Source organism: Benincasa hispida, chromosome 12 (genome assembly GCF_027475165.1).
Source record: "Benincasa hispida cultivar pf3 chromosome 12, pf3_genome.v1.1, whole genome shotgun sequence".
Taxonomy (NCBI): domain Eukaryota; kingdom Viridiplantae; phylum Streptophyta; class Magnoliopsida; order Cucurbitales; family Cucurbitaceae; genus Benincasa; species Benincasa hispida.
Genome location: NC_143489.1, coordinates 41,582,644 through 41,598,176, shown reverse-complemented (window position 1 = coordinate 41,598,176; position 15,533 = coordinate 41,582,644). Strand labels below are relative to the sequence as shown.

Here is a 15,533-nt window from a genome sequence, read left to right as displayed (position 1 = left end):
AAATTAATTTTAAAATAATAAATAAATATTTTATGATTTAAAAAAAATTAACCTATCTATTATTTAAATTATATTTAAATATATAAATACCGTTACTTATGTTTAGATATATTATATTGGTTGACCTATTATATTGATATTCAACCTACGGAAATAGAAATTCAATAATGCGGTTTTAAACTTAATTTGATAAAAAGACATCTCAAATTTACTATCTAATTTAATAGCTACAACTTCTATAAGAACACGAGGGGAAAAAACCAGTCAGTCTTCTTATTCAACCGCTTTAGAACACAAAATACTACACAAAACCCAAAATCAAAAGTAGCAGATTGAAATCCAAGAGAACCAGGAAGATAAAGAACACTACAACATCAGACAAAGCTCCCTCTACAGGATCAGACCTTAATCACGAAGAAGCTTAACAGCAAACGAGATTGTGCAAACCATCAAACCAAGCAACGCCAGAAAAGAAAATTTCCTGTTCAAATTATCATCCAAAATACAAAATCCATGGATCAGATTTCCAACTTGAATCACATTGTTAAAAATCGAATTTGAACAGAGAAGTTCCTAGAAAACGAACCCGATGGTGAGGCGCTTTTCAGGCACGCCGGTAGCGTAACCTTTGAAGTAGAAGAATCGAGACACGACGTAGAGAATCCCAAACGAAGCGCTAAGGCAAGGATGCCCAATTCCTCCCAAAATCATAAGCATGAAGAACAGAGGCATCATTTCCAGTGAATTCTGGTGCCCCCTCTGTTGCAATTAAACTCCACATTAATTTCAGATTCAAAATCGTAACGATGAAACAAAAATTAGGGGGAAAACATCGAAATCGAAACCTGGACACAATTGAAGAGCTTAGCATCCTTGTTCTCGGATTCGAGAGCGTATAAATTAGGGTAAAAGACCTTATACCTAAAAAACAAAACGGAAACAGAAAGATATAACGATGATCACCGAAATTAGAAAGTTAGGATGGACAGAGAGAGAGAGAAGAGAAGGTACTTCTTGCGAGCGCGGCCGACCTGACCGGCCATCCAGAAATTGAGAAAGGAGTAGAGGACAAGAACGAGGACGACGTAGCCATATTCTCTGGGGAGAAGGTCGATTGCGGCCATTTTCGGAGAAGGAGAAGGAGAAGGAGGTGAGGATTGAAGGAGATGGAGTGGGGATCTTATTGGTAAGAGAATGTAGTCGGCAACTTCTTGTCCAAGCCATTGATGGATTGGGTCAACTGCGAAAGGCAACTGGATCGTCTCTGTTTGGAATTGGGGATTAGGGTTTTCAGAATCTAGAATCTTCCATTTGTTTCCTTTCACTTGTATTATTAATGTCTAAAACAAGATGCGGCCGCATAAATATCTATTACTAATTTAGTGTTAATAGTTCGGAAAATTATGAATACTATCTTCCTTCGTTATTTATCCTAACAGAGAGGGGAATTGGAAGAACTACTAAAATCAGGAGTATCTTTTGATTTTTGTCCAGAAAAAAAAAACGAAAATAATAAGATTTGTTTTTTTTTTTTTTAAATAAAAATATGTCACGCACATGATATATATTTTTTTAATTTTCAAATTGCTCCTAATATGGTCAATTTGAGTACTGTGTAATTGCAATAACAGTGTATAAATTATCAACTAAAATACGGTGTAAATGAAATCTAAATTCTCAACTAAAATAGAGTGTAAATGGAATCTAAATCATCTAAATTCCTAAAATATGGTGTAAATGAAATTTAATTCTCAAAATTCTCAATTAAAATAGAGTGTAAATGGAATCTAAATCATCTAAATTCTCAATCATAACAGAATCATCTGCTACAAGACACTCAATAGAAATGTTGTTGTTGAATGAGAAATTTAAATTTTGGACCAATCACAAGTCACCACGTTGTTTGCTAAATTAAGGACGAATTTCTAAATCATTGACTTTGGGTCTAATTAGAAGTTGACACGTGTCTCGAATTGAATTGAAGACAAGTTTCGATGACGTCACACAGATGAATCAGATGAGATTAAATTGGTAAAGACAACATTTTCTAAACTCAGAAGACCCAGAGAGAAATCACTAACAAGTAGAGAACTCCTGAAGACTCCTGAAGGAGCACTCACACAAATACTCTTCCAAGACTTACTTCAAGCTTCTAAGACTCCTGAAGCTGCACTCCTAAGGCAGAAGACCTTTGAAGACACAAATACTCTTCCAAGACTTCTACTTTAAGATTCCAAGACTCCTGAAGCTGCACTCCTATAAGGCAGAAGACCTTTGAAGACACAAATACTCTTCCAAGACTTCTACTTTAAGCTTTCAAGACTCCTGAAGCTGCATTCCTATAAGGCAAAAGACCTTTGAAGACACAAATACTATTCCAAGACTTCTACTTCAAGCTGTCAAGACTCACTCCTGAAGCTGCACTCCTATAAGGCAGAAGACTTTTGAAGACACAAATACTCTTCCAAGATTTCTACTTCAAGCTTCCAAGACTCCTAAAGCTGCACTCCTATAACGTAGAAGACTTTTGAAGACACAAATACTCTTCCAAGACTTCTACTTCAAGCTTCCAAAACTCTTAAAGCTGCACTCCTATAAAGCAGAAGACCTTTGAAGACACAAATACTCTTCCAAGACTTCTACTCCAAGCTTCCAAGACTTCTACTTCAAGAACTTTCGGTGTGAAACTTCGTGTGAACAGCTGTATTTTTCTCCCATTTTAAAATTTGAATTGGCGATTTCATATCTGTTTTAATTTGGACTTTTCGAAAATATTCGATCAATCTTTAATTTTGTTTATCACAATTTTGATTTTAGTTTATAATATATCTTTATATTTTATATGATTTTATTTGTTTTTTATTATTTTAAATTTCGATTAAATTTTTTTATTCTATTTAGGATTTTACTCAATATTTTATACCTAATATCATCTAACAAACAGTATATTTCATTTAAAATTTATCATTTTTTAGTATTTTTTTAATCACTTTTTTTCATCATCATTTTATTTTATTATTATACAATTAATTTGTCTTTTTGATAAACAAATAAGTATTCACTTTTGCAATTTTGTTGTTTTTAATATACCTCTACAACAGGTTAGACTTCTGTCGTAGGTTTTGTGGTTGATGAAGTTATAAATACAGCAGGCTTAAATGAAAATGAAATTATGAATATAGTGTAATTGTAAATAAACGAGTTCCCTTCCTGGTTTTCTCCCCTCGAATTATATTTGAATTTATATTTTATTATTAAATTAGATTTTATCTAGCTATTTATCGAATTAATTACAATAAACAAAAATTTCCTAATTGTTCTCTCCAATTTATTTTTCATTATCAAATTTAATTTTATCTAACTAAATTTCGATTTGTTTAAATATTTGTTTATTTTTCATTATTTTATACCTAATGTCATTAAATTAATTTGATCTTTTTTTCCATATTTTATATGTTTCCATTTTTTCATATAGAAAGAGCTTGTTGTACATAAAAAGAAACATATACATGAGAATTAAACTTTAAAAAGAAATATATATATATTAGTATAATAATAATAATAATAATATTATTATTATTATTATTGTGATTATAATTAAAATAAGATAAGAAGAAAACTTTAAATCTCATTTTCTTTATCTTCTTCTTTTAGTGGTCCCCGAAATCTCCTTTTATCATTCTCAATCTCATGTCTGCGATTGATACTGTTTAAAGTGGCTTTCAAGAACCTATGAACAAAATGGTCACATGAAATAAAGACGATCAAACTTCCTACAATTGGTTTGGTGTCAAATGCAATCGTATTTCCAATAGTCACATCATCTTGACGTTGCAATTCTTTTAAATACTCACTTGTCAACAACAATTTCACTGGTAGAATCAATTTTGCTCTGTTTCACTTTGGATGAAGTCCATCGTTGTAGACATCCAAGTTTCTAATGACTCTCACTGTCTAGTCGTCATCTTCCATTCCATACACGCATTCTATAGGCAATTGGAAGTGTTAAGAACCGCATTTGAGTTGTTTTGAAGTAGTGTATATCTTTACATTCTCATCTATACTTAGTTTTATTGTTTTAGGTAGTTTTGTCATTTACTAATTAGTATTTTCTATTATATACATTTTTTTTTGCCATTTTTATAATCTTGAAATTTTTTTTGCCATTTTTCTAAATAAAATGCCATGGATGTCTGAGGCCAAGTATATATTGTTTGAAGTAAATTTCAACCACCAACCATTCACTTACCACTTTTCTTATCAACCCTTTGCTTTTAATGATGTCTCATTTTCATTTTAATACTTTACCGTGGTGTGGAGAATGTGTTTATTACTAACCATTACTTTTCAAACCCACAATTATTTAGATTAGGTGGTGATCACCACCTCTATTCTCACATATATCACTTGTATTCCACGTTGTATACTCTTGAGAAATCTTCACTGCCTATCATTCCCCTTGGTTGTCTGGTGAGTTATTCCTAACCGCTAGTCTTGACTTCTTTCATTTTCTTCCTTTTCACTCAAAATACATGTTCTTTTGATGGGATGGATCGTACATGGGCCTTTTAATATATTCTTTGGAGCTAAGGTACATAACATTTTAACTCTTGATTATGTCCAACTTATATACTAATGTCTTATACTTTGGGGTTTCAATTGGTCATCCCCACACTTGCAGCCACTCGAACTATGGATCTCCTCTCCATTCAACACACACATAACTAAGTTTTCTTTCATTTTTCAATAGTATTTTCATTTGGATCTTACTACCTTCTTTTGTGTTATACGCAGGCCCCAAACTAATACATTCCCACACAAATTAGTTTGAGGTTGGTGGAACGTATTTTCTCCATTGTGTTTAGTCACATATCAACGTGTTGTATTTTTTTTTTTTTTTTTCTTTTCTCATCTGTCTACTAATATTGAATAATTGTTGGAAAGTTTTGTAATTTTTTTCTACTTTCGTGTTTATGATTTCTATTGAACTTTTTATCCTGTTTATGGTTTTGGAATTAATGTTTGAAGGTTTGTTGAACATTTTTGGACACATTTTACATGTGTTGGTTTAGATTTACTACATTTAGGAACAAAAGAAATGTGTGAATAAAATTTTGTATGGTTCAGAAAATGTACTGATGTTGAATAATTTGTTTATGCATTATTTAAACAATTTATGAATAAAAAAATTTCTTATATCAAAACTTACTACTGGGAATTTATTAATTAAATACACTGTTAAGATGTTTTTAATAGAAAAACAATTACCTTTTGCTTGTGAAAATACATTATGAATAAAAAAACCAATATAGAGAGAGCAATTGGAATCAATATAGTATTTTGACATTAATTTTTTTAATTATTTATTTGAAAAATCTTAAACTTGTTGCTACATTTGTAAATACTAAACATATATTTCTATGAATTATTGACTCTCAATTTTTTTTTTTTTTTTGAAAAAAGTTATGTTTTTCATTATGATACTTGATTAAATTAACATTGAAATTATTCGATTAGGTAGGCTTAGATTTTCATATAAACTTATATCCATAACCAGAGATTTTTTTTTTTCTTGTTTACCAACCATAACTAGAGTTGATATATTCATCTTTTACAAATTGAGTGTAATATGTATATATATATATATATATATATATATAACACCCAATTTTAAGAGATCCCAAATACAACTAAAAAATTACATTAAACTATAAAAACATTTTCACTGATCATTAAACAAACCAATAAAAAAAGGTCCTTCACACCTTGAAACCTACCACCTTTTAATAAAACCCTAAACCCTATACTGGGCCTAACCCTTAATAAGGCGCTAACCTTAACCCTAGATCTGGCCTAGCATTAAATTTCTGTAGAATTTTAATTGAAATGAGCTCTTATAGTTTCAGGAACAGTTTTCCATATCTTTAAATATAGAAGAGGAAAAACTATTTATAATACTCAAAATCATTACCACCTCGTAGTGGCAAATATGGCAAGTTTTAGTCCTATATCTAAATCATCATCATAGAGTAGAGAACTAACCCTACATAGTTACGCTGGCTTTTCTTATTTGAAAAATCTGTTAATTTTGACAAGGACTTTATTCCAAATTTCTCATCCTCTATATATTTTGGATGCAATTCTAATCTAGAGGATATCAAGGAGAATTATTCTAATCTTGGAGATGAAATTTGAGAACTAAAAGAGAGTTGATGCTTGAAAGTTAGAGAATTTGTGGAATATTTTGAACGTCGTTCGAGTTCTCAAGGTGACGATCAAGGCGAGCTTGGAGGATTCTTCGGTTTCCTTTTTTTTCTCTTAATCTTATGCTTGAATTGATGTATGAAAATAAGTCATTGTAAGCTATGAGTGGCTAGACTCGTTGCTTTTTAATGGTATGAAGTTTCATTCTTATTGATTGATGATTGATAATTGTTAGGTTGAATGTTTGATTGAGAGATTGAATGTTTTACTAGATCTATATCATTAAATCGTTATTAATCTATCATGTTAATAGTTAGATTAATAGTGAAAGTTGTTGATGACAATTCCTAATGCCTTTTCTTAATTTGATTTCATGAGATTTAGTTATTAATTAAGTTGCAAAGAATAGGTCATTTTTCAGAGAAAGTAATCTTGAATTAAGTTTCTAAACTTAGGCATAATGTTTATACTCGATTCCATAAATTGACTAGAATAGATCTAATGAAGTAATTAATGGGTTCATTACCCTAGAACACTTTTATTCTCGGACTTTTGAACACTTTTCTTGCTGCCTTTTATTGTTTTATAAAACCACAAATTTGACCCATATTGTTTCCTTAGGTAAAATTGACACAATTTTGAGATAGCTAAACAATAACTTGTTAATTTGATCCTAGAGGACGATACTCGGTCTTACAAGCCATTTTAATATTATAACTTGACCACGTATACTCGTGTGTAAGGCGAAATATTCACATCAAGTTTTTGACGCCGTTATCGAGGATCAAAATAACGGTTTTTGTTTAATATTTAAAGAGTTGGAGATATTCTAGATTAAGGGTTATTTTTGTTCTAATTTTGTTTGGGGTTTTCTCTTATGCATGCCCCATGATAAGGATGCTCCTCTTTTGCCTCTTGATCTCGAGATTGAACGTACCTTGAGGAGAAATTGTAGGAATAAGAAAGACGTAGAATAAGAGATGGTCGAGAAACGAGAGAAGGCAATTAAGGATTACTTCCAAACATCTCTCCCTATTTCTCAACCCGAAATTATGGAGATACCGATCGATGTAAATAACTTTTAGTTAAAGCCGAGGTTGATTCAAATGACTAGGGATATTACTTTTAGAAGATAACCCACTGAAGATGTTCATAAGCACATTAAATCTTTTCTTCAAATTTATGGAACAGTTAAGATTAATAGATTTACGAAGGATGCAATTAGACTAAGACCATTTCCTTTTTCTTTACAAGATAGGGCTAAGGATTGGCTTGAGGCCATACCATCAGAAAGCATCACTACTTGGGAGAAACTAGCTCAAACATTCTTGAACAAATATTTTCCTCCTACCAAGACTTCTAAATTGAGGTATGAAATTGTTTCTTTCTCTCAACAACCTGAAGAACAATTATTTTAATGTTGGGAAAGGTATAAAGATCTTTTCAGGAGTTACCCACAGCATGGATACCCTAGTTGGTTGCAAATACAATTTTTCTATGATGGATTGAATGATAGCACCAAATCCATTCTAGATGCTACAGCTAGAGGGTCTTTCTTTGCTAAAATTGCTACAGAAGATCACAATATTCATGAGAAAATGGCCACTACAAGCTATAATTGGTCAAGTGATAGAGTTTGTTCCAACAAAGTAGCAAGTCTTTATGATGTTGATGAGGTAAGTGCTATTAAAGCGCAATTGACCAAAATTACTAATGCTTTGAATAAATTGACTACAAGTGGTCACACACAGAATTCAATGTCCATAGCCTCTCTAGTAGATAAAGCATTAGAAACTCAACAAATTTGGAATTGACAAGATAGTGAGATGGCTAATTATGTGGATAGAGGGCACTATAGAGGCTAACAACATGTTTCCACACACCACAATCCAGGCTTGAGACATCATGAAAAATTTTCATATGCAAATAATAAGAATGTTGTGGCTCCTCCAGGATTTACCCAAATTGAACAAAAACCATCCTAGGAGGAATTTGTGATGAACCTTGTCAAAGTAACTCAGTAACAAACATCTACTTTAGGGAATTCAGTTAATGTTATCTTGGGCACCATCCAAAACTATGACAAATCCATTAAGAATTTAGAGATGTAAATGAGTCAAGTGGCTTCTAATGCTTTATTTTTATGAAGTGAATTATGGATGATATGTGATGGTGAAATTGCGTTGTCACTCAAGTTTCCTTAGCAGAATCCAAGTGTAAATTCTATTAAGTTTCCTGGTAAGTCCAGGGTCGAACTCAGGGACTTGTGAAAACAGGTTGCGTTGGTATTTTTTTTGAAAACTTTGCGGTAACCGGATAAATAAATAACGTGTTCGAATTGATGTTTGCATTAATGAAAAATAAACAAATGCGACAGAGTTTGAAAAGAGTTGATAAATGGGAGATGCGATGAGTATGTGGTAAACGAGTTGAGAAAGGTTTCGGCTAACACGTCCTAGGATGCGTTCATGCTATGCGATCATGTAACATGCATACAACAGTAAACCACCTCTCGGTGCGAGTGCCACGGCTTCTAAGGATAGAACGCATGCGATATATGCGTTAAGTCTATAGGACCTACACATAAGCCTCTATTCTTATTTATGCGATGACGAGATGATGAGATGACACACACACAAATAAGGCGATCACATAATATCATTCCCATCTTTAGGATGCATGCAATGCAGGTTAACAAATAGAGCTTATCTCTAAGTCCCTATCTCTTGTTTATGCAGTTCTAATCTTGCTCTCTCGAGTCCAGATTCTAACCTAGCTCTCTCGAATCATTAGGTTCTTTCTTTAAACTCTCTCTTGAGTAGCTCTAAAGGGTATTTGACACAACATAAAACAAGACAATCACAAGCAATGAACTTCCTAAATCATGTTAGCTTAGTTTTTCTCAACCCATTCGACTAGTTTAGCTACTCATGCGTGCTAAGAGAGTGAAGAGATGTAGAAATAGAACTTCCATTGTATAAATATAAAGATGAAGTACAAAATAACAATACAAGTATAGAATAAAGGGTCTAGTAGCAATCTCTTGCTGCCCATGCTTTTACACTGTTATCTACTCGTGCTCAAAAGATAATCTCGCTCTCGCGAGAATCCGCCCGATCTCTACTTCTTTGCCTCAAGGTTCTCTCTCGAGTTTCCCTGAGCGATCTCCGGTGTCACCACTCTTCTCTTGCTCTGCCTTAAAACGAAAGGAAAACTATGCATAAAGACGAGCGAATTGAATTATGAAATTTCAAACTGCTGAACACCTTTTCTGAAGAATGCCCTTGGTATTTATAGAGCATCCAGGGTGAAAGGCGGCTTTTCTCTCATGATTGTACAGATGGAACGGCTTTAATTTCTGACTGATGCGCCGAATAATTGTCATCAAAAAGCTGAATGTACGTGTGATCGTTATCGGCTGTCAACATAATTCGGATCTGACTGTCATCAACTTTCTGTCCCATTGCGATTAATTAGCCTTTCACCTAGATGTGCCCACCATGTTGCACTGACCAAGTTGCGGCGATCCTTCTCGGACGAATATTTGTGAACACGATCATCGCAAAATCTTGCGGTGAAGTTGCGCTCGACCAATGATTTCCTATGATCGCAATTCTTGCATTGTGTCAACACATATTCTGCATAAAAACACTAAAATCAACTGTTCCTATGTGATGAACGCATGCGACCGCAATATTATGAAATTGATGCTTGATGGACGCAATTGAACATGTTTTATCAACGCAATCTAACATTGTTTAAGAACTTAGCATTATTATAACGTGCATTTCTGCCCGTTATCAGCTTCTGCTTTACAAACCTTACAAAAAGTTAAGTTTCCTAGTTGCCCTGAGAAAAATCCTGAAGAAGAATGTAAAGCAATCACACTTAGAAGTGGAAAAAAATTGAACAAGCCTCTAGCTGTTGATGATGATTAACCAACTCAAGAGGAGGATGAATCCACCTTTGTTGATGAGCCTATGAAGGAGAACTTTGCAGAAAAGTTTGAGTAAGAAACGGAAGTACCTCTAACCTTTTACTTTTTGTTCTTAATTTTATTCCATATCTTCAAAGGTTTAGGAGAAAGAATGAAGAAGCATAGTTTTCTAGATTTTTAGAAATATTTAAGAAGTTACATATTTATATACCTTTTGCTGAAGCTTTAGAGATGTCAAAATATGCTAAATTCATGAAAGATGTCTTGTCTTGGAAGAATAAGTTTAGCAAACATGAGACAATAGCCTTCAATGAAGAGTGTAGTGTGGCGATACAAAAGAAATTGCCTCCAAAATTGAAAGATCCAGGGAGTTTTTCTATTCCTTGTCAATTAGGTGATATTAAGATTAATAGAGCTTTGTGTGATCTTGGAGCTTCAATTAATTTAATGCCTTTGTTTATTTTTAGGAAGCTCAACATTGGAGAGGTGAAACCAACATCAAGTCCCTTGTAATTAGTCGATCGATCATAATTTCATCCTTATGGCATTGTAGAGGATGTGTTAGTTAAGGTAGACAAGTTCATATTTCCAGTGGATTTTGTGGTGCTAGACATGAAAGAAGATGGTGACATTCCAATAATTCTTGGAAGACCATTCTTGGCTATTGATAGGGCTCTCATTGATGTGCATGATGGTAAGCTAACATTTAGATTCAACGATGAAGAGGTAGATTTTTATCTTTACAAAACTCTTAAGCAAGCAGACATTGAACCTCAAGAGACTTTTAATTTTGTTCATACTTTCCATTCTCCTAATAAATGCGCTTTGAATGATGATTCTTCTTTTCTAAATGGCGAGTCTTCTCCTAAGATAGTTGATAAAGATGACAGGATGGGTAGTGAATGTAGTAAATTGAATAAAGTTTCTACTTTTTTCAATACTTCTAAAGATGACACATGTTATTGATTATATTCATAAGGAGATATTGAGATAAAGGAGAAAGAAGCGATGCATGATACTTCTATTGGCAATGTTAATTTAAATGATTACTGTTTTTTTCGAATGCTAGTGTGGGTAAAAAAAATTTATTCTAGGATGTCCTAGGATTGACATGACAAAGCCCCCTTGGGATCTAACATGATTGATAAGCCCTGTCTAGCTAAAAGACGTTAAACTGAGCGCTTGTTCAAAGGCAACCCAATATTTTTACTACTTTCTTTATTTTTTTGTTTTTATTCGTTAGTTGTTTTCTTTTAAAATCAGAGAGTCACTCCTGGTTTTCATTTTTTGTAAGGTCTATGTTCAACACAAAAGTACTCAGTCCTAAAGCCTATTTGATGGACTCCCGTACACTCCTAGGCTGGTATTTCTATACCTCTTATGCATGAGGGCAATGCATATTTTAAATTTTAGTGTGGAGGAGGACATTTGTACTTTTGTATGTTGTTTGATTTTATCCTACTATGCATGCTAATGTGGTTTAATCGATGATATGCATGTTAATGATTTTGAAAGTTTGGAGAAAATTTTTAATTTTTTATTGTGATTTGAGAATATTTGATTGGTTTTTTGTTGTGTGTTGTTGATGTTCATTGTCCATGATTAAACTTGAATATACATGTTGATAACTTATAGTGGAAATAGGATAGTAATATCTTGAAGTATGATCTATCTATGTCCCTCTTTGAGTCTCCCATATCATGAGCACATAGTCATTTTGATTTGGAAACATTAACTAAAAGTAGAATCATGTTTAATGTATTTGGTTTTCACTTCAAAAGGCTCCACTGGTTGGAGAGTTGATATGCAGGATGGTTTGTAATGTTAGACTAATAGGAAAGAAAAGAATATTTTGATGACCTTTAAAAAAAATATAGTGATCACTCATTATCATGTGCTTAAAAGAAAGATTCTATTTTATGCTTTGTAAATTTGTAATGTGTATGCATGGATGGAGATAAAAAGAGTTGTATTTGTTGTGATCAGTTAGGACACCTGGGAATTAGCTAGGTACAGTTCCCTACGGTGAGTGTATGAAAGCTAGTACCCATAGGTAAAATGATGTAAGTTTAGGGTCCTTTGTTGTTAATATTAAGGCACCTTAGTGGACACATTACGTTCTTGAAATGTATAGATGCTCAATGATTGGTGCATGAGCCAGAGTAGGGGAGAAAACTGGAGAAGCTTTCTTGAACCTAACTATTAGTTTCTGAGTTTCAAATTGAATGTGACTTGCACACACACATGGGAGATGATTAGATTTGGCCATGGAAAAACATAACGACAGATTTGTTTGACTATTTCTGTTAAAGTTTCAATTAGTCATTCTCTGAGACATGAATCACTAGCACATTTACTTAGAATTTTCCTATTTTCTTGTTTCTTCTTTGCTCGAGACTAGAAAAATTTTCAGTTTGGTGTGAAATACATACAAAATGTGCGTTTATTTGCCTTAGATTTAGGATGGTCGTTAATGTTTTTTTATTAGATTTGATATGTTTGCTAGTGGTTTCCAGAAATTATGATCGAGAAGTGAATTATACTCAAAATAAGGTAAAAAAATGACCAAATTAGGCTTAAAGGAGTTAAAATCGAGCAATGGACCAAAGGGAGTGAAGAGAAAAGAGGAAAAATGCCAAGGAAATCAAATAACAGAGTAGCGTAATGCTAGGCGTAGCGTTGCAATGCTACAATATGAGACAAAGATGGATAGCATGCATTCGAGAGAGCGTAACGCTGGAGTAGCGACGCTTAACCCTTTATACTGTAAGGCGAAAGTGCGGTTGAGGAGACAGCATGGCAACACTACAAGGAGTGTAGCATTATGCTGTGATAGATTCAGAGTAGCATAGTTATGCTATGTCTAAGTGTAGTTACACTGGCTTTCCTTATTTGAAGCATTTGTTAATTTTGGCAAGGATTTTGTTCCAAATTTTCCATCCTCTATATATTTTGGTGCCATTCTGACCTTGGGGACAACAAGGGGAGTTACCCTGATCTTGGAGATGAAATTTGAAAACTAAAAGAGAGTTGATGCTTGAAAGTTAAAGCATTTGAGGGATATTTTGAAGGTCGTTCGAGTTCCCAAGGTGACGATCGAGGCGAGTTTGGAGGATTCTTCGGTTCTCTTTTCTTTCTCTTAATCTTATGTTTGAATTGATGTATGAAAATAAGTTCTTGCAAGCTATGAGTGGCTAGACTCGTTATTTTCGGGTATTGATGAAGTTGTTATGAATTTAGATTGAATTTAGTTCTTTTCATAGATGTTTATTGAACACCTTGCTTTTTAATTGTATCATATTTCATTCTTCTTGATTGGCCATTGATAATTGTTAGGTTGAATGTTTAATTGAGAAATTGAATGTTTTACCAGATCTATATCGTTAAATCATTATTAATCTATCATGTCAATAATTAGATTAATAGTGAAAGTCGTTGATGACAATTCCTAATTCCTTGTTTTTTTAATTTGATTTCATGAGATTTAGTTATCAATTAAGTTGCACGAGAATAGGTTTCTTTTTAGATAAAGTAATCTTGAATTAAGTTTCTAGACTTAGGCATAATATTTATACATGATTCTATGAATTAGCTAGAATAGATCTAATGAAGTAATTAATGGATTCAGTACCTTAAACACTTTTATTCTCAGATTTTTTAACACTTTTCTTGCTGCCTTTTATTGTTCTACAAAACCACAAATTCAAACTCGATTTTGTTTCCTTAGCTAAAATTGACACAATTTTGAGATAACTAAAAAATAACTTTTTAATTTGATCCTAGAGGATAATACTCAGCCTTACAAGCCGTTTTAATATTATAATTTGACCACATACACTTTTGTGTAACATGAAATATTCACATCAAGGGTATGTGGCACAAACCATTCCCTCACTTTGATGAGTTTTCCATCAACTTTGGGAAGAATAAAGCTACTGATGAAGGCTTACAGGCCCCTATTGATCAAGCATTTAAAATGGCAGAACATATGGAGGATCCTACATTTGGATCATAAGATAATGAGCAACCAGAAGATCAACAATATGAACACTTACCGACTATTGATGGCATGGAGGAGGTTTTATCAGAGACACCTACCAATAGGCATGTTGGACCCAGTAATGCTTCCAGAAGAAGAAAGCAAAAGAGGAATACAGTCCAATCTCAGTTTCTTAACATGGTAGAAAGAGCGATGGATGTTCAGAAAATTGAAATGGAAAATCTTGTATCATGGAAAAGAGAGAAATATGAACTGAGTTCAGGAGGCGAAAGAAAGTCATCGAGTATATTTACCAAGTTAAGGGTTTAGAGGAAGATGATTGAGTGACCCTTACTGATCTATTGGTGATTGACAATCAAAAAACAAACTGTTTTCTAGTCGTTCCCCATGGGAAAAGAAGAAGGTATTGCCTACGTGTTGGGCAAGTCTAACTGGCTCATAATTATGTTATGGATGCCATGTAGTGTTTCTTTTTATTTTTCTTTTTTATTTATTTTTTTATTTTTTTTAAGTAAACTTGGTCATCTATTGATGTACATTTTATAATTTTTTTTTTTGCAACATGTAAATAAGCCATAGAATATGGCTCATATATTAGATAGTATATACTTTTTGAACAACATGTAAATTGGTCATCAATAGGGGCATCATATTATATATACATTTTAACGGTATCCCACATAATAAATAAGTCAAAATTGTTCTTTATCAAATGAATCTAAATAATTTTATGGAACTTCACAAATCAACTAATGAAAATCAAATTTGAAAATTTGTTGTTTTTATTTGAAAGGGATATTTGGAATGAAAGATCCAAAATTAAATACTAGACCATATTTCAAGATCTTGAATAATATATGTTTCCTTAAAAAAAATGATCAATCCACATTTTATTAAAAAATCATGGGTAGAATAATTCAATAAAATATTTTTAAAACAAAAATAGTTATCATATAAACATATTATTTTAGAATTAAAGAAACTGCAGCAGATACCTCCGACATATGAACTCAACTTTACTCCCCCAAACACAGGCATATGAACTCAGACATAACAACTTTGCACTCCAAACACAGACATATGAACTTAGACAGAACAACTTTGCACCTCTAAGCACAGACATATGAACTCTATAGACATATGGACTCCACAAACATATAAACTCTAGATATCCTAGATTAACTCAACACCCTAAATAACCCCTAAAAAGGAGTGTTTCAGGAAATGACTTGGGTAGAGTTGACTTAACTTAAAAACTCAAAGCACAATTGCAAATATAGTAATAAGGATTAACAGATATAGGATAATACAAAATTAACTCTAGGAGTCTATCATTGATAGATTATATTGTTAATAGGAATCTATTAGTGATATAGTCTATTAACAATAGAG

General features: G+C 32.8%; 1 protein-coding gene across 1 annotated transcript; it reads right to left on the bottom strand.

Annotated features, from left to right (window-relative positions):
- Positions 1–252: 252 nt before the first annotated feature.
- LOC120092576 (microsomal glutathione s-transferase) lies at positions 253–1,511 on the bottom strand. The gene is made up of 4 exons (XM_039050702.2): positions 1,012–1,511; positions 846–921; positions 587–759; positions 253–481 (listed from the first exon to the last, which is right to left on the bottom strand). The coding sequence occupies exons 1-4, from the start codon at positions 1,122–1,124 to the stop codon at positions 406–408; spliced, it is 438 nt and encodes a 145-aa protein (XP_038906630.1). The 5' UTR covers positions 1,125–1,511; the 3' UTR covers positions 253–405.
- Positions 1,512–15,533: the final 14,022 nt, after the last annotated feature.

Excerpts from the sequence above, each read along its gene's own strand:
- LOC120092576 (XM_039050702.2), bottom strand. The coding sequence starts at position 1,124 with ATGGCCGCAATCGACCTTCTCCCCAGAGAATATGGCTACGTCGTCCTC. Across the intron at positions 922-1,011 it reads GTCGGCCGCGCTCGCAAGAA|GTATAAGGTCTTTTACCCTA; the intron begins GTACCTTCTCTT and ends TTTGTTTTTTAG. Across the intron at positions 760-845 it reads AGCTCTTCAATTGTGTCCAG|AGGGGGCACCAGAATTCACT; the intron begins GTTTCGATTTCG and ends TAATTGCAACAG.